Here is a 19,633-nt window from a genome sequence, read left to right as displayed (position 1 = left end):
TATTCTGCAGCCACCATTCTTTCCAAGAGCAGTGATCCAAGCAGCTGAGTAGCTGCTGGATCACTTTTAGAAGCGACAGAAAGGGGGGGGGGTTGGGGGGGGTCCCCCATCCCTCACTCTCCACCCCCCCCGACCACCACTTTCCGTTGTTCTCAGAAGCCTGAGAACCGACCCGGCAGTTGCAGCAGCAGCTGGCCATACAGATGAATTTGCAGGTTCTCGCCATGCCTGTGTGGGTCTCCTCCAGGTACTCCAGTTTGGCCCCAGTATGTGTATGATTGCAAGTTAGGGACCTTACATTAGAAGCTCGTTGAGTGCGGGGACTGATGTGAATGTACAATATATGTGTAAAGCACTGCATAGGTTGATGGCGCTATACAAGTATCTATAATAAAAAAATAAGCAGATGAAAGATGGCCTACACTCCTCTCTATGGCCGGGGAGGCCCAGACTGAAGTCATGAATGACCTTGTTTAGATTGGCCGTGAACTGGAAGTGACATTCTCTCCCCCCCCCCCCCCCCCCCCAAGGATCAAATCAATGTTTTTTTTTTTTTTTTTTTTTTTTAAATCTGATGCTTTCTATTTGTATAGGAAAAATGTGGGGTCTTATTGGCCCCTGATCGGTCCATAAAGAGGACCTGTCATGTCTTATTTCTATCACAAGGGATGTTGTATTACTTTTGTTTCAATCACAAGGAATAGAATTTAAAGACTGTGTAAAAAAGGTAATTAAAAAAAGGTTTTAAAAAGCACTCCCACTCCCTGTGCTTGGGCACAGAAGGGAACCGATTCGTAGGTCATGTCCACATATGTAAATGGTGCTCGCACGACACGTGGGGTATCCCTGTGAACGTCAGAGCGAGAGCGAGAATTCTAGCAGTAGACCTTCCGCAACTCTAAACTGGTAACCCATAAACATTTTTAAAGTGTTGCCTATGGAGATTATTAAGTACCATAATTTGACGCCATTACACGAGTGTGTGCAATTTTAAAGCATGACATGTTCTGTATCTATTTACTCGGCGTAACATTTTTCATACTTTACCAAAAAATTGGTTTATAGATTGTTTTTTTTTTAAATCATTAAAGTGTATTTTTTCCAAAACAATTGCGTTTTAAAAAAAACGCTGCGCAAATACAGTTTGACATAAAAAAAATTGCAACAATTTTACTTGTAAATAAAAAGTGTCAGAATAGGCCTGGCCCTTAAGTGGTTAAAATGCACATTTTAGGCCTAAAAAAACTGTTAAAACTCCCAAACAGTATTTATTTTCTGAAAGCAGAGACAATAGAGAATAAAATGGTGGCAGTTTAGATTTTTTTGTGTAACATGATATTAGCACAACGGTTTATAAAATGCATATTTTCAGAAAATTGCACTAACGTTAATTTTAGTGCACATAAACATGGAAAAATATATTACCCAATATTTTTAGAGTAAAAGCTAAAAAAGGGAGGTTAAATAGATACCCAACATGACATCCACCTGGAAGCCAGTTGTCATTCTTGGTGAGCTATGGGCATGAGGTTTCCAATCCCACAGCTGATGTTACAAAGGGGTCGGGATGCTCGAGACATCACTGACTTTACATGGCCATTGTATGGTTAGTTAGGGACTATGAGGTTGTTTTACTTAAGCCCCGTACACAAGTACCGATCGTCGGCCGAACGATCGGCCGTCTTTTGTCCAGGGCTGTCGTGTGTTGCAAACTGCAGAAGACTACACACGAAATTTGTCGGCCAACAACAGCCGACTGCAGAAGTGATGTCATGTGATGGTTAACTTTCCTTGTCTTTATCTTTTCTGAGCATGCCCAGTCTTGCAAATCTGCTGTCTGTCGGGCCGAAATCTGTACTGACTGGCGAACAATCGGCCGTTCTGGTGTTGGCCAACAAAAATTTTAATGCTTGCACGACAGATTCTGTTGGCCGAAAATGCGCTGTCGGCAGCATCATACTAACAAGCCTACAATCGGCCGAATATTTACGGCCAACAATCGCTACGTGTGTACGGGGCTTAAAACAAGAGAGTGCAGAATTTGGTGCAGCTCTGCACAGAAAGCAATCAGCTTCCAGGGTTTTTTGTTGTCAAAGCTTAAGGCTCCATGTACATGGGACGTTGTTAAAAGTCCCTTTGAATGCTGGAATTTTTAGGACGTTTGAAACGTCCGTTCGGTCGCGTTTGTACCTGCGTTTACGTTTAGAAGCGTTCCTAGAGGTCAAAAAAATTATTCCCCTTTAAAATGGAAAAACGCGAACGCTAAACGTGGGTCATCGCGTTCAGACGCGTTTGTGCGTTTGAAACGCCGGGAAACACACGTTTGAACGCAAATAATTGCGTTCTAAAAAAAGTCCCCGAACGCAACTGCCTGCAAATGACTGTAAACGACCCTGTGTACATGGACAGATAAGATAAAATGTAGATGGGTTCAGGGGCTTCTGAAAAAAACGCCCAACTGCTCCTAAACGGCAATTTCCAGCGTCCCGTGTACATGGAGCCTAAAAGCGTAACTCCACTTTTATTAAGAAAAAAAACATTCCCCTCTGGGTGATCTCTGTACATTGCAAGAATTTAAAAAAAAACGTTCTACCTTTTGTTGTTCTGAAGAAATCATTGTTTGTTCCTCTGTGCTGAGTGAGTCTAAATTATCAACCAGCTGCTGCAGAATCAGGGCTCGAACGAGGAAAGCTGCTGGGCCTGCATCCCTTTAGATGCAATTTCCTATTGGGAGTATCTCACCAAAAATGACATTTTAGTTGCAGGGGATGCCAGAAATCTGACTTGTATCCTAGGCAGACTTCTGAGAAAATTAGCCAATCATAAGCAGGAAATGATGTTTCTGGGGTGTGGTCTGTATACATTCTGTGAACAGAACACCTCCAGGTTGCCATATTGCATTTAATTTTCACAAAATTACAGAGTTGCAGATTGAAAAGGAATTTTAATTTTTAATAACAATTACAGTATGACTCATGTCACAATTGTATATGCTATATTATTTTTTCCTTCATGAAAGTGGAGTTACCCTTTAACCGCTTGCCGACTGCTCACAGTATATTTACTGCGGCAGTCAGCCCCTCACAGGCAGAGTGACGTAGGTCTACGTCGCTCGCCTGTGAGGCTCTGGGGAGCGAGCGCGCGCCCCCCCCCCCCCCGCGCGTGTGACCAGCGGACCCGATGTCCGCCGGCCACTTGTGTAAACAAGCCACCTGTCATTCTCCTCCCTGTAAATACACTGATCACACGGATCTAGTATGTAGATCCGTTGATCAGTGTCCTTACAGCTCAAGCCACAGCCAATCCCAGTAGAAAGCACGCCCCTAGGGATACACACAGCCCCTCCCTCCCAAATAAAGTTAACCCCTTCACTACCAGTGTATTTTTACAGTAACAGTGCATATGTATAGCACTGATTACTGTAGAAATGTCACTGGTAACCCCAAAAGTGTCAAAAATGTCAGTCAAGGGTCCGATCTGTCCGCCGCAATGTCGCAGTACCGCAAAAAAAAAAAAAAAAAAAAAACAACAAAAATGACAAAAATCTTTACCTTTGTTAGTAAACGCGATAACTTTTGCGCAAACCAATCAAAATATGCTTTTTGCGATTTTTTTTTCCCCAAACATAGGTAGCATAAAACAAATTGGCCGAAAATGTTAAAAAATTTAGATTTTTACATTTTTTTGGGGGGGAATTTCATATAAAAAAATGTGAAAAATATTGTTATTTTTGCAAAATGTACGCTCTTTTTTTGTTTATAGCGCAAAAAGTAAAAAAAAAAAAAAAATCGCACGGGTGATCAAATACCACCAAAAGAAAGCTCTGTTTGTGGGAAAAAAAGGACGTCAAATTCGTTTAGGTACAGCGTCGCACGACCGCGCAATTGTCCGTTAAAGTCACGCAGTGCCGAATCGCAAAATACCCCCTGGTCGTTTAGCAGGAAAATCCTCCGGGGCATAAGTGGTTAATGGAACAAGCTGAAGTTAGAAGCTGATTGGCTGCCATGCACAGCTGCACCAGATTTTGCACTTTAGTTTTAGTAAATCAACCTCATTGTGTCAGTCACTGCTGCTCTGCCTCTTCCAAAAGCTGGCCAAAGATGGGTGGAAATTTCTCCTGAGTTTCCAAGATTCCAGCTATGGGCCCAGCAAGCACCACCACCAGTAAAGTCAGGTGAAAAGTCAACTGAGCCAGGTGGAAAATGATCAGCAAAATAAAGACTTTATCCTATCAGATGCAGTCAGTGTTCGTTTTTTTTTTTTTTTTTTTTTTTTAGGCAGCCGCTGGTGTCGCAGATGCCAGAGTACAAAAGCCAAAAGTAGAAATTCCTCTGTCTATGCCGTTAGCATGGATGGGGCAGAATAAAGGCCCGTACACATGATAAGAAAATCTGTAGGGAAAATTCGTCCAACGACCAATCTACCGATTTTTGGATTGTTAGTATGGTGCTTTCGACAGCCGACTCCGACTTTTCGGCTGACAAAATCCTGATGTGCAGGCTATATTGTCGTCCGTAACACAACGTCCGATTTTCGTCTCATTAGTACAGTTTGATGGAAAAAAAAATCTTAAGAGCAAGACTAGGCATGCTCAGAGAGAAAGAACACATACAAAGCAATCCAACACATGACATCACTTCTGAAGTAGAATTCTCGTACGGGAAAATTCGTATGTAAATAACCTCTTCACTTTCCACATCAGACTAGCATGCCACAAAAAACGGACGACAGATCGTTCGATAATCTGATCGTGTGTACGGGGCTTTAGAGAATGTTCAGCTGTGTATTGCCAATTTCTGCAGCCGATGCAGCAGCTCTAGCTGGTATCCCAATTAAATAGCAGCAGCTGTGCGGGGGATTATGGGAGTTTAACATGAAGGAGAGATACAGGCAATTACGCGAGCATTTAGCATTATAATGACTGTATATTAGGATTTACTAAATGGAGTTTTGTATATTTACCCAGATCTAAATATTTTTTGTGGGTTAAAACAAAAGAAAAAACAGCAGATGCTTTCAGTGGATGCTCACAATGGCAATAAAAGGCCTCTGTGTAAACATTTTAAGACTCAAGAAAGTCTCGGCATGCCCAGGATTAGTCCTGACTTCTGATGAAATGCAGGACTTTCTTTAAAGACATTCTTGTAGGTCCCCCCCCCCCCCATTTTTAAAAATACTTACACAATCCCAGGTTACATCACGGACAATAGTCACCCACTTATTTGCCATGGTTCTCCAATTGTTTAATAGCATGTCTTTTAACCCTTTGTTGCCAGTGACTTTTTTCCTTATCTTTTTTTAAAAACATACTTAAATTAAAAACATAAAAAATATTTTCTGAAATCAGGAGAACTCAAAAAAATAAAATGAAGATAATCACAATTTTCTACGTCACAGGATAGTAGCAAAAATAGGTAATCAAATCTACTAATTCGGTAAACTGTACAAATAAATGAATGTTGTTTCACAGAAAGGCCTCATTCACATGGGCATACTTAAAAGGAGAAATATGGCCAAAAATTTTTGGGTCACAGGAGTGCACTTAGTTGTGCATTCATGTGACCAAGATTTAGCCAACAGGAGGCTAAAGTCCCCTGTTGGCTGTCAGTCTAGCCTCTGTAGGGTTCCCGACAATAATGTCAGTATCCTCCCAGATGCCTGACTGGCAGCTGGCTCAGCCATTGTTCCCCCCCCCCCCCCCCTCAGTTCTCAGTCTTAGATCTGTCAGGGGACAACTGCAGCTTTGTTAATTGCTGCAGCCACATAGGGGAGTATGATTGGTATATTTTATCCCTACACCTCTCTTTTAAAGTGTTCCATGTACCCACGTGCAGGAAGTCCCATACAAGTCTGTGTTCGGGGACACTCACCCGCCCGGCTGTCAAACTGGGAATAGCCAATGCGTCCAAATTGACATGAATGCGACTGCCTGCACGCAGATGCAAGGAACACCTGCGCATCGCATGTGGACAAACGTGGCCTTTTGCAAGGATGTACACCTAAGAACGCGCATGTTCATGAGGTCAAACAAAACATTTTTTTTTTTTTTTTGTACAGAAAAAGTCAAGTAAATAGATACTACAAAACGTAAAGAATTAAAATTTGGTGCGACTGCAAAATGGTAACAAACTACGACAAATCACAGTGGCTTGCACTTCTGCCTTGCAGCATTAGAAACTTCCAGTCCAGAAACTATCCGCACAGAGTTTGTATGTCCTCTCTGTGCTTGTGTGAGTTTCCTCCCACACTACAAAGACATGCTGGTGAAGTAATTGGCACTACTATGTGTATGTATGCCTGTGCATATGCCTTAGATTGTAAGCTGCTTGAGGAGGAGAGAGACTGATGTAAATGTACTTCCGAGGTACTGTAAATCACTTATTATGATCCTAATTAATGCGGCTAAACTATGCCTCCCCAGATATTGGCTGTCTCCTTCTACACCATCTCTATATGATTGGTTTACTCAAATAGACAACATTTCAGCCATGGAAGAACTAATCTGCATATCTCATGACAATCCTGATAAATATAGAAATACGTGGAAGGACTGGATTGATTTCCGCTCTTCCAGTGACTACCTCAGATTCAAAACGGCCAAACCAAGTATATGGGTTAGACGAATGATCCACATTAAATGCAGCTAATATGGCCCCACTAAGTCTTGAATCTCCCCCTTCACGATTATATTTCCCTAAGAATTTGGCAAATAATGTTTTTTTTTTTTGTTTGTTTCTCCCCCCCCCACTTACCTTCTTAATTCATCTCTCATATCATCCTTTTATCTTTCCACCATACGACTATGCTGGTAATAGTCGTCCACAAGCCCTGCTTCTAGTACCTTCTCTACTCTTTCTGTCCTCTTCCTGACATTGACTCTATACTACATATTCTTCTTACTTTGACACTTCAAGTATTACTCATATGCCCCAGAAATTGCTCCTGTATGTTACAGTTAATTACATACTTCTCTACTGTTGTCATATGTTTATATTGTTAATCTCCAGATGAGTAACAATACCCTGTTTGTAAACCTTATGTACAACTCATAAGCGTTTTGTATTACGACTTTACCCTGTTTATCTTACGGCAACATTGCATCTGCTCTTATGTTTTATTATTATTCTTCAATAAAATTTTTGGAAAAGAAAAAAAAAAAAAAATTTAAATGTGTACATTGCTATATAAATATCTTTAAAAAATAATAGTGAAATTGTACTTTGAAATCCTAGAGAACAAAACAAACCAATAACTATACTATAATTATATATATATATATATATATATATATATATATATATATATATATATATATATATATATATATATATACATATACATACACACACACACACACACACACACAGCTGAAAGAAAAAGTATGTGAACCCTTTGGAATGATATGGATTTCTGCACAAATGTGATCTGATCAAAGTCACAACAATAGACAGTCTGCTTAAACTAATAACACACAAAGAATGAAATGTTGCCATGTTTTTATTGCACACACCACACTATATATAATTCTATATGACAGCCATCAGACATCTTAGGTCTTTTGCACACGTACTGATGTTTGAAAAATCTGCATTTCTGAATGTTATTTCAGACATTTATGTTGGGCGTATTTGTACGCACGCACACACGCATTTGCGCGTATTTACTGACCAGCAAAGTAGATTTTTCTATTTTTTTTTACAGATCAACACACAGCGCTTGTTTATGTGCCTTTGTACAAGAGCACAAGGAAAACAATGGCCTGCATTTTAGATTAAAAAAAAAAAAAAAAAAAAAAAAAAAAAAAGCGGTATGCCTGTAAATGGAGCGTTTTCAGGCAGCAGTGTGCATAAGGCTTTAGATTTAGTCAAAGGCTGAACAGTTGACCATTGTGGCCCGAAGTTACTTTTCTCCCATGCTGTCCATTACACTGAAGAACAAAATGACAGATGATGCTGGACAGCTAATTGAGCTAAATGACAGATGGGCTGGACAGCTAATTGACTTTACTTCTTCCTGAAATTGAGATTTGCATATACATATATATTAGGGATGCACCGAATATTCGGCGGCCGAACATTATTCGGCCGAAAATAGAAAAAATAGCACTTTCGGTGTTCGGCCGAATAAGTCAAAAGGCCGAATAATTTTGTGCCGAACAATAGGGCTGAACGATAGTCGATATGATATCGACTATCGTTCTGTGGCCGTAGGCGATATTCATATCGCCGAGGTCACGATATTTACAGGGGGAAGGGACTCGGAGGAGGACAGGAGGACTCACAGACTTCCGTGTTAGGCAGGGGAAGCCGGGACACTTCAGCGGTGAGCATACATACATTACTCACTCGTGCACTGCAGCCCGCCCCACACATTCAGTGAGTCTTACTCTCCTCCCTAGTTTTTTCAATGGCACATTCAGGAAGCCAATCACGCCGTGATTAGCTGCACAGCGAACCAATCACGCGTGCCTGCACACCTGATTGATTCCGCTGTGCCGCTACTCAGGGCGTGATTGGCTTCCTGAATGTGCCATTGAAAAAACTAGGGAGGAGAGTAAGACTCACTGAATGTGTGGGGCGGGCTGCAGTGCACGAGTGAGTAATGTATGTATGCGGCTGTGCTCCTTTCCAGGCTCCTACTAGTCCACCTCCAGCCTCCTACTACTACCACTATGAGAGACTGTCTGTCACTGTATAATCTGATCGAGTCCACACTGACACTGACTGACTGACTGTCACTGAGTAATTGATGTTACCACATTAACCCTGACCTGCCCAGTGCCCTGTATCTGCAATTAAAATTTACAAGGCTGCCTGCATGCTTCCTGATTTCCATTCCCAGCATCCTTCCCAATCCCTACAGTGTCACTAACATTAACCCTATGGTACAAGGCTGCAGTGTGCACTGAATCCCATTCCCTACAGTAACATTTAGGGAGAGAGACATGAGAGGACAAGAGAGAGAGAGAGACATGAGAGGACAAGAGAGAGAGAGAGAGAGAGAGACATGAGAGGACAAGAGAGAGAGAGAGAGAGAGAGACATGAGAGGACAAGAGAGAGAGAGAGACATGAGAGGACAAGAGAGAGAGAGAGAGACATGAGAGGACAAGAGAGAGAGAGAGAGACATGAGAGGACAAGAGAGAGAGAGAGAGACATGAGAGGACAAGAGAGAGAGAGAGAGACATGAGAGGACAAGAGACAGAGACATGAGAGGACAAGAGACAGAGACAGAGACAGAGACAGAGACAGAGACAGAGACAGAGACGAGAGGACAAGAGAGAGAGACATGAGAGGACAAGAGAGAGGACAAAAAAATTGGCAAAATAAATGGAAAAAATGCGAAACATCGTGTTCGGTATTCGGCCAAACATTTCATTATTATTCGGCTTCGGCCTAGAATTTCATTTCGGTGCATCCCTAATATATATATATATATATATATATATATATATATATATATATATATGCATCTCTACAAGTTTTGGCACTTCTAGACGTTCAAAAGGATGGGAGAAGGCACATGTGGGCACAATGAGCATTCTCAAATATCCACAATTTTATTGTTTTTTCCCCATAGGAGCCTGCAAAGTACTGCACCCGCGATCAGCAGATAGTGAGTGCAATGTCAGGTTCCTGCAAACACTTATGTAAGAGTAGATGGACTACGATTGCACTGATTACTACACTCATAGTCCGTTGAGATATATACAAGTCTGTCTGCCCCAGTGGAAGATGGGACTCGCAGTTATTATTTCAGGTACTTATATAGCGCTGTCAATTTACGCAGCGCTTTACATATACATTGTACATTCACATCAGTCCCTGCCCTCAAGGAGCTTACAATCTAAGGTCCCTAACTCACATTGATACATACACAGTAGGGCCAATTTTTTTTTTTTTTTTTTTTTTTTTTTTTTTTTTAATACAGGATCCAATTAACCTACCAGCATGTCTTTGGAGTGAGGGAGGAAACCGAAGTACCCAGGGGAAACCCACGCTGGCACAGGGAGAACATGCAAACTCCAGGCAGGTAGTGTCGTGGTTGGGATTCGAACCAGCGACCCTTTTGCTGCTAGGTGAAAGTGCTAATGACTACACCACTGTGCCGCCCAGTTCACATTAATTCACAGATTCCCACACAGCCAGGCAAAATTTTAAAAGGGACAGCGGCTGCAGGGAAGAAGAACCCCTGTCCTGTGTGAAAGTAGGGGGGTACGTAGTGTGAGGGCATTTGCACCATGTTACACCCTAAATAGGGGGTGTAATAAGTAGTGTTCATTTTGATGTAAAATTTCAATTTCGTTTTAGTCAAAGTCTTTTAACTAAAATGGCATTTTAGTTTTAGTCATTTTTTAGTCATCTAAATGGTTTCAGTTTTAGTCATATTTTCGCCGACTAAAATCTCCAGTACTTTTTAGTCGACTAAAATCAAATGGGTTTAGTTAAATCAGGGGTGGGGGAACATGTGGCCTGCAAAATCATTTGGTCCGCCCCCCCATGCAGCCAAGACTATGTCTCACAGCTGAGCTGTCAGAACAAAGCCAATGTTTCCAGTATAGTTTCGGCTCCGTTCTGACAGTCTAAGTGAGTCACAGGTGGAGTAATATCAAATGCACTCCACCTGTGACCAATACAGGAAGCATTGCCTCTTCCTCCAGCACGGAGCCGCTCCTAGCCAGCATTTCCTGCCAGCAGTACCAGCCAGCATTTCCCACCAGCAGTACCAGCCAGTGGTACCTGCCTGAGCCAGCGGTACCAGCCAGCAGTACCCACAGCACAATACCAGCCAGCAGTACCAGCCTGAGCCAGCAGTACCCGCCAGCAGTACCCACAGCACAATACCAGCCAGCAGTACCAGCCTGAGCCAGCAGTACCCGCCAGCAGTACCTACAGCACAGTACCAGCCAGCAGAAGCAGCCTGAACAAGCAGTACCCACAGCAATACCAGCCAGCAGTACCAGCCAGCAGTGACCACCAGCAGTACCAGCCAGCAGTGACCACCAGCAGTACCAGCCAGCAGTGACCACCAGCAGTACCAGCCAGCAGTGACCACCAGCAGTACCAGCCAGCTGTTCTTTTCAAAACTTACCACTGCAAAGAGTCAACTGCGCTCCAGACTGACCAACGCAAACCTGGAAAACCAGTTGCGAGTAGCAACTTTATCAATACCAGCTAACATCACACACCTCACCAAAGAGAAGCAGTTCCAGCCATCACATTAGGGGTGAGTTAATTAAATGTTAGACCAAATAAAACAGGCAAATTTTTAAGTTCATAATTTTGTACGCCCCCCGAATGATGTTATAAATATCCAAATGGCCCTTGGCAGAAAAAAAGGTTCCCCACCCCTGAGTTAAATTGTAATGCATTCTTTAAAGCATTTCTCTAGAATTGCCAAACTCATATACTCCTGGAGTACAAATCTAATAACGTTATCATTTATGGTATTAGGTTTGAGCATGCAGTACAGACTATAGACTTAGCTAGTGTGATAGACTACGTCTTCATAAATAAAACCAAGTTTTACAAACAAAAATATTGCTTTTTGACAACCGCCTAAAAACTGTAAATTATATTGGCTATAATGCCATTGCACATATTACCTGAAAATATTACCAATATGAAATATTAAGAAAAAAAAAAAAAAAAAAAGGGGGAAAAGCCTTTTTCTTCATTTTTTTTCCCCCCTTTCAGCAGCTTGGTAGATGCCCCCTACTTATCCTTACGTGTTAATTTTGATGTCAAATTTCAATTTCGTTTTAGTCATAGTCTTGACTAAAATGCCATTTTCGTTTTAGTCGTATTTTAGTGTTTTGACCAAAATGCCATTTTAGTCATCTGAATTACTTTAGATTTTGTCGTCTTTTAGTGGACAAAAACAGTGTTTAGCACCGTACACACGCTTCGAAAATTGGCAGGGAATTTTCGACCAACGTCCGATCTGCCGATTTTCGGCTTGTTAGTATGATGCTTCCGACAACCGACTCTTCGGCCGAAAAAAATCTGGTTTGCAGGCTATAAAATTTTTGTCCGCCGTCAAAACACGGCCGATTTTCGTGCAGTCAGTACAGATTTCGACAGGGAAAAATCTTATGAGCAAGACTGGGCATGCTCAGAGAAGAAAGAACACAAAGAAAGCAAACCAGCACATGACATCACTTCTGAAGCAGATTTTTGTTGGGCGAGAAAATTCGTGTGCAGTCTAGGCACATTCCAACCAACAAAACACCACTCTGGACAAAAGACAGACGATCGGTCGGCCGATAATCGTTGCGTGTGTACGGGGCTTTAATTTAGCACTGGTAACAAGCAGCATGGTGTAAAAAGGTGAACAAAATTTTAATATATTTTAGAAGTTCTTTGCTTTAACTTTTTTAACTCAAAAATGCACTTTGTAGCATTTGTGAGAAAAATTGAAAATTTGGTCTGGCAGAAGAGTTAAAGTAGAGTTGCCCTTTAAATTGCAACCGGTATGCAAAGAATGGTGAGGGTAGAATCACAGTGATAAACACACATCTATGTTGTAATTGAGGGCTATACCTGGCACAGCTGTAAAGACTCCGGGTGATACGGGGCTGGAAGGGCCTGCTTTATGGGTCTCTTCTTGCACCTCTGTATCAGTAGTTGCATTCAGCTGTGATCGGCCAAGTACATGCGGGGCAGCGGCTGGCTCCGACTCCATGTTTTCTGGAAGAAATAAACAGTCACATATTTCTCTACTGGAACATGGTTATGCCAAATACAATATAAAAGGAAAATTCTGAAGACAAGTCCATCACGGATTATTCCAAAAATGGTGCAACTATGCAGCGTCCTGACACTTTCCTGAACAATCAAGATGATAAAACAGAATGTAATGATTTGATGCCATTCAACTGTCACAATACTATAAATTGTGTCCTGCAAAAGCCAGAAAATCTCTCTTCTCTTAGCTACAGGAGTTTAGTGCTTCCTTGGTCAGCATCCAGCTTACAGCAAGAGATAAACAATACTTTTTTCAGATCTAGCAAATTAAAGCCAATAAATTATTCATGCCCGTTGCAGAAGAAAAAAAAAAAAAAGTGTGCGTGTCATAAGTAAAGCGTATCTAAACCTGAACTAAAATCAATAGCATTGCAGCTTACTGGTCCTTAAAAAGAGTAACTCTACTTTTAGTTTTATTTAAATTATATATATATATATATATATATATATATATTAACAACACACACATACACACAACAATCCCCTCTGTGATAGGGATTATATATGACACACACACTGCAAGGATTTGGCAGACTTTGTTGCAGATTCCTACCTGTGTCTGCTTTGAAGAAATAGCGGTTTGTTCCACTTTATATCTTTGGATACTAATTTTGAATAGGAGTGACTTTTTCATTATCAATCAGCTGATGCACTTGCAGTGCTCTAATGGGAAAACTTGGGGCTGGAAAATGAAAACGGGGCTGTGTCGGCATCCCTTTAGAAAGTAATTAACCCTTTGGGAGCATCTCACTAAAAAATTACATTTCTGTTGCAGAAGATGCCTAAAATCTGGCTTGCAGACTTCAGGGAAAGGTTGCCATATTGCATTGAATTTACAGAAAATTACATAGCTGCAGATTGAAAAGGAAAGGTAATTTTAAACAACATTTAATAAAAAAGGCTTGTGTAGCAATTATTTTTGCCATGAAAGTAGGAGTTATCCTTTAAATATAGTGGCTTGATTCGTTTCCTTGTTGACACTTCCCCCCCCCCCCCCCCCTTCTAGTAACCAGGTAATCCTGCCATTAAAAGGGTAAAAATAATACCAAATAATGAAGAAAAAAAAAAAAATATATATATATATATATATATATATATATATATATATATATATATATATAAAATTGCAACACAAATCATATTGCAATTGAATTTTATTAAAAATGACCTTTCCTTTTCAATCTGCAGCTGTTGTAATTTTCTGTGAAATGAAATGCAATATGGCTACCTGGAGGTGTTCTGTTCACACTCCTATTCACAGCCTTTACCATGACACTCAAAATTTAGCTCAGATGCATCCTGTTTCCACTGATCATCCTTGAAATGTTTCTACAACATAACTGGAGTCCACCTGTGGTAAATTTAGTTGATTGGACAGGATTTGGAAAGGCACACACCTGTCTATAAGGTCCCACAGTTAACAGTTTATGTCAGAGCACAAACCAAGCCATGAAGTCCAAGGAATTGTCTGTAGACCTCAGAGACAGGATTGTATCGGGGCACAGATCTGGGGAAGGGTACAGAAAATTTCTGCAACATTGAAGGTCCCAATGAGCACAGTGGTCTCCATCATCCATAAATGGAAGAAGTTTGGAACCACCAGGACTCCTCCTAGAGTGGACTACCCCCAGAGTGATCGGGGGAGAAGGGCCTTAGTCAGGAAGGTGACCAAGAACCCAATGGTCACTCTGACAGAGCTCCAGCATTTCTCTGTGGAGAGAAGAGAACCTTCCAGAAGAACAACCATCTCTGCAGACCTCCACTAACCAGGCCTGTATGGTAAAGTGTGCAGAAGGAAGCCACTCCTCTGTAAAAGGCACATGACAGTCTACCTGGAGTTTGCCAAAAGGCACCTGAAGGACTCTCAGACCATGAGAAACAAAATTCTCTGGTCTAATAAAACAAAGATTGAACTCTTTGGCCTCAATGGCACGCATCATGTCTGGAGGAAACAAGGCACCGCTTATCACCTGGCCAATACCATCACTACAGTGCAGCATGGTGGTGGCATCATCATGCTGTGGGGATGTTTTTCAGCACCAGGAACTAGGAGACTAGTCAGGATTGAGGGAAAGATGAATGCAGCAATGTACAGAGACATCCTTGATGAAAACCTGCTCCAGAGTTCTCTGGACCTCAGACTGGGTTGGGGTGAAAGTTCACCTTCCAACAGGACAACGATTCCAAGCACACAGCTCATTGTACCATAGCCAAGATAACAAAGGGATGGCTATGGGACAACTCTGTGAATGTCCTTGAGTGACCCAGACTTGAACCCGGAGGAGAAGCAGAAGCACACTGAGCTTCCCAGTGAATGGCTGTGCAGCGGGGGCATGTCAGGACTAGTCTGATCATTGGATTAGAGAACACTGAGTTCCCAGCATAGCTAGAGAGCTGACCAGGGTGTACTCTCCTGCTTAGTGTGGTCAGTTTTTGATAGGAAAGCAGAGAGACTGGTAGGAACACCAGGGATTTCACACAAAGGAAGCAATACAAAGAGAGCAGGATACTTTCTCATACAAGCGCATGGTACAGCAGGCACATATCAGGAATTTGATGGGGTAACAAACATTTCAATATTTAAACATTTGCATCCCTGATCTCATATATCCCACATAATTGCTTTTTCTGTGCAAGAAAATGTCAAACAAAACCATAAATGGCAGAAAAAAATAAGTTCAATGGGGCATAGCAGAATGTCAGTGCAGATTGGTCACAATGTTAGCAATCTCGGTGCTGGGTGCAGTAATCAGGCATTGCATTGGTTAATGCCCACGTCTGATGGTCATTAATCATGAATATTGTGAGATCTCACTGTCTCTGCCAAAGGTTCTCCAGGGTTAGTTTAGTTCCCTTTTCTCCTCAGAAAGTAGTATTCCCTTCTGTCACTATTACTCAAACAGTGCCCAGGATTAAAAAGCAAGGCAGGGTACAGGGGGTGATCTCTGGAATGCCAGGCTGTGTCCATCTACAGCCCTGGTGCCCAACCTACGCCATCCTATTTGATGAATGGCAGTAGCTGAAGCATTTGTTTTTAGGGCCCATTCACACTATGTGTGTTTTTCTGCATCTGAGCAATTCCTGTCACCCCAAGGGCACATACACAATCATCTTCTATATGGTCCTGTTCATATCAGATTCCTGGCATGATGTGCAGTGAAATGCAGACATTCTGCGATTATACGCAGCACATCAGATAGCAACTCCGGTCACCACACCGCAGCCGTGCAGAGACTTGAACAGAGCAGTCATGGTCTTACCTTGTACTCCTGTTGGCAGCCATCTTTGACATGTGCAGACTGCTGCCTCTTATAGACTGATTGCATCATCACTTGCCTACTGCCTGGGTGTCGCACAGTGATGATGCTGCACACCTGATGGGTTGCAGTCCTTGCCCTTGTGTTTGTGCTCCAAGGTGCATCTCTGCTAGCAGTCTTGTGGTCTCCGTGTATGACCTGGCTTGGCTGACCACTCTCCTGGCTCTCGGCACGACATCGGCAGATGACCCGCTTCTGGACTCGCCCCCGGCTTGGATGACTACCCGCTTCTGGACTCGCCCCCGGCTTGGATGACTACCCGCTTCTGGACTCGCCCCCGGCTTGGATGACTACCCGCTTCTGGACTCGCCCCCGGCTTGGATGACTACCCGCTTCTGGACTCGACCCCAGCTTGGATGACTACCCGCTTCAGGACTCGACCCCGGCTTGGATGACTACCCGCTTCAGGACTCGACCCCGGCTTGGATGACTACCCGCTTCAGGACTCGACCCCGGCTTGGATGACTACCCGCTTCAGGACTCGCCCCCGGCTTGGATGACTACCCGCTTCAGGACTCGACCCCGGCTTGGATGACTACCCGCTTCTGGACTCGACCCCGGCTTGGATGACTACCCGCTTCTGGACTCGACCCCGGCTTGGATGACTACCCGCTTCTGGAGTCGACCCCGGCTTGGATGACTACCCGCTTCAGGAGTCGACCCCGGCTTGGATGACTACCCGCTTCAGGAGTCAACCCCGGCTTGGATGACTACCCGCTTCAGGAGTCAACCCCGGCTTGGATGACTACCCGCTTCTGGACTTGACCCCGGTTTGGATGACTACCCGCTTCTGGACTTGACCATGGCTTGTTCCTGCTCCCACTTCCTCACTCTTGCTGTGCGTTTGTTGTTGTTTACTCCAATAAACTGCATTATTTTACCTGCATCCCCATGTGGTCTGGTTTCCTGACATTCTGACAAGAGCGTAAGCTCAGTTTACATCGCTGGCACGGTCCTGGAGTGTCGGGATGACCAATTTATACAAATGCGATGTCATCCCTTGCTGGTCAACGAAGGCAGCCTAAGATCGGCACTCAGCAGAAGATGCCAGTGCAGAACTGGGACCGGTGAAGAAAAGGCAAGTTTAGCTCTGTTTATGAACCACTTTATTGGCCTGCGGAAGTGGCGAGCTCCTCCTCTCATGATCAGTGTGGCAGCCAATCACATGATCTGGAGTCCACCCGCCTGCATTAAGAATCCCTCAGGCTCCATTCACCCCCTAGGCAATTTGAATCACGGATGGAATCACTGCGATTCTACCCGCAATTCAGAATAGGGGCATAGTGGGAAGTGTTTGCAATGCTGTAATTTCTCAGTGGCACCCCAACAAATCGTGGCAAAAATCGCACAAACAAAAGTCGCCCAAAAGAAGTTCCCGGGACTTCCTTTGGGTGGCACACGTCCCGCGGTTTTGTTGTGATTTGTCATGCAACAAGCACATCAAAATGACACTACGTTTTGCTACAGGGTGTCATTGAGAAATATTGGCATCGCAAATGCATTGCACCAATTTTGCCCGCGTTTCAAGTCGCCCAGGTGTGAATGGAGCCTCAAGTGCCAGCGGGAGCTGGCAGGATTCTCAATACATGATAACATGACAATCACAATGATCATAGACTGGGAGCCTGCATACTGGTCTCCAGTGTTAAAGCCCAACTCTGGACAAATTAGGCGGCTCATAGATGATTTGATTTTCTTTCCTTCCATCACAGGCGGAAGGAAAGAAAATTGCATGATTTCCCCATCAACACTGAATGCCTCCTGCAGAGCTCTTGTGTTCTGCTGGTGGAGGGGGGGGGGAGCTTTCCTGGCCGACAGACAAAAATGATCACTGCTGGTGGCTATAGGCACTGGCAGTAATCACATGCAGTAAATTCAGATAGGTTGGTTGTACCCTGATCGATCGACTGACTTGGCTACAATCAGTCTGGCCCTACATGGATTCCATCTTAGTCAGTCCCTGCTGAATCGGCCAAATTCCAATCCATTTATGGCCGGAAATTATCCCTTGCAATAGGGCTGTGCCCGCGCCACAAAGGTCCATTGCTTATTTTGCCCAGGGGGCAGAATACAAAGCAGGGTTGGCATTGATCATGAAATTCAATAACAGTTTGTAAAATCCATGGATTTTTACAGTTTTGGTGCCTGTACCATAGATTCATGGACAGATGTAAAAAAAAAAAAAATCACAGATTTTAGAAACTGTTCATGAATGTACTGAGAGCTGGCATCCCTAATACACAGTTTTACCTGATCCTGTACTCCTCCAGCAGATGGTGCGCCCCCATATCCTGCAATGGACTGTCCTTCAGCCTCGTCATGTCCAATGCAGGGCTATGGCCCCTGCTCTTGATGACATCAGGACCCTAGACTGCTAGAGTGTGGGGGTGCAGAAGAGATGATGATGGGTAAGTAAATCTCCTTTAATTGTTCCCCCACATGAACAAAATAAGCCTTGCAGTGCCAGCACAACTTGTCTGGAGTTTGGCTTTAAAAAAAACATTGAAATGGGCTGGTGGGAGTAGGCTGAAGGTAAACTATGGGGGAGCCCCTGCTGAGTGTTCATCCTCATCCCACTACATGGGGACCTCAAACAACTATACAAACCAGGACTATACAAGCTGACCTTTACTAGCTACATGCTTTGTCCTGAGTGCATTCAGGATCAACATGACAGCCCCAGGAGACAGGCAGAGATCACAGTCCTCGCTATACAGGCAGAGATCACAGTCCTCACTATAAAGTGTGACAACACATCACAGTCCTCACTATACAGGCAGAGATCACAGTCCTCGCTATACAGAGTGACAACACCTCCTAACATTACCATGCAGCCAGATGAGCCAACTTCCTCCCTCCTGTATCAGTCCCAGCAGACCGAGGTGTCCTTGTGCTCAGTCCCGGGTGTCCTCCTTGCAGTGATCACAGATCTGCCATCCTCACATACCGTCCACTCTGCAAATCCACACCCACCGCTGCCAGCAGCCTGACAGGACAACCAATCTATCGCTCTCTGTATGACTCACCCCGGCAGGCTGCAGTGACGAGCGGCGCTCGATTGCTTTCCCTGTGAGAGTCAGCAGACCCGCTCCTGCTGTTCATATACACAGAGCTAAATAAAGCGTGTCAGATCAGAGACATCCCTCTACTGCCCCATGTGTGCTCATCATACACTGCACTGTCCCATGTGTGCTCATCATACACTACACTGCCCCATGTGTGCTCATCATACACTACACTGCTCCATGTGTGCTCATCATACACTACACTGCTCCATGTGTGCTCATCATACACTACACTGCTCCATGTGTGCTCATCATACACTACACTGCCCCATGTGTGCTCATCATACACTACACTGCCCCATGTGTGCTCATCATACACTTTGCTGCCCCATGTGTGCTCATCATACACTACACTGCCCCATGTGTGCTCATCATACACTACACTGCCCCATGTGTGCTCATCATACACTACACTGCCCCATGTGTGCTCATCATACACTTTGCTGCCCCATGTGTGCTCATCATACACTACACTACCCCATGTGTGCTCATCATACACAGTGCTG

At 43.5% G+C, this 19,633-nt stretch overlaps 1 protein-coding gene across 1 annotated transcript in view; it reads right to left on the bottom strand.

Moving 5' to 3' along the window:
- WFS1 (wolframin ER transmembrane glycoprotein) overlaps window positions 1-19,032 on the bottom strand; it is a 71,359-nt gene extending 52,327 nt beyond the window's left edge. The window contains exons 1-2 of the mRNA XM_082266536.1: window positions 18,890-19,032; window positions 12,542-12,688 (exon numbers count right to left, since the gene is read on the bottom strand). Of these exons, the coding sequence (XP_082122662.1) occupies window positions 12,542-12,683 (142 nt within the window). The 5' untranslated portion in view covers window positions 12,684-12,688; window positions 18,890-19,032. The remainder of the gene's footprint in view (window positions 1-12,541; window positions 12,689-18,889) is intronic.
- Window positions 19,033-19,633: the final 601 nt, after the last annotated feature.

This window comes from Pelophylax lessonae (assembly GCF_965119305.1).
Source record: "Pelophylax lessonae genome assembly, chromosome: 1".
Classification (NCBI taxonomy): domain Eukaryota; kingdom Metazoa; phylum Chordata; class Amphibia; order Anura; family Ranidae; genus Pelophylax; species Pelophylax lessonae.
This window is presented reverse-complemented; position numbering and strand designations above follow the sequence as displayed.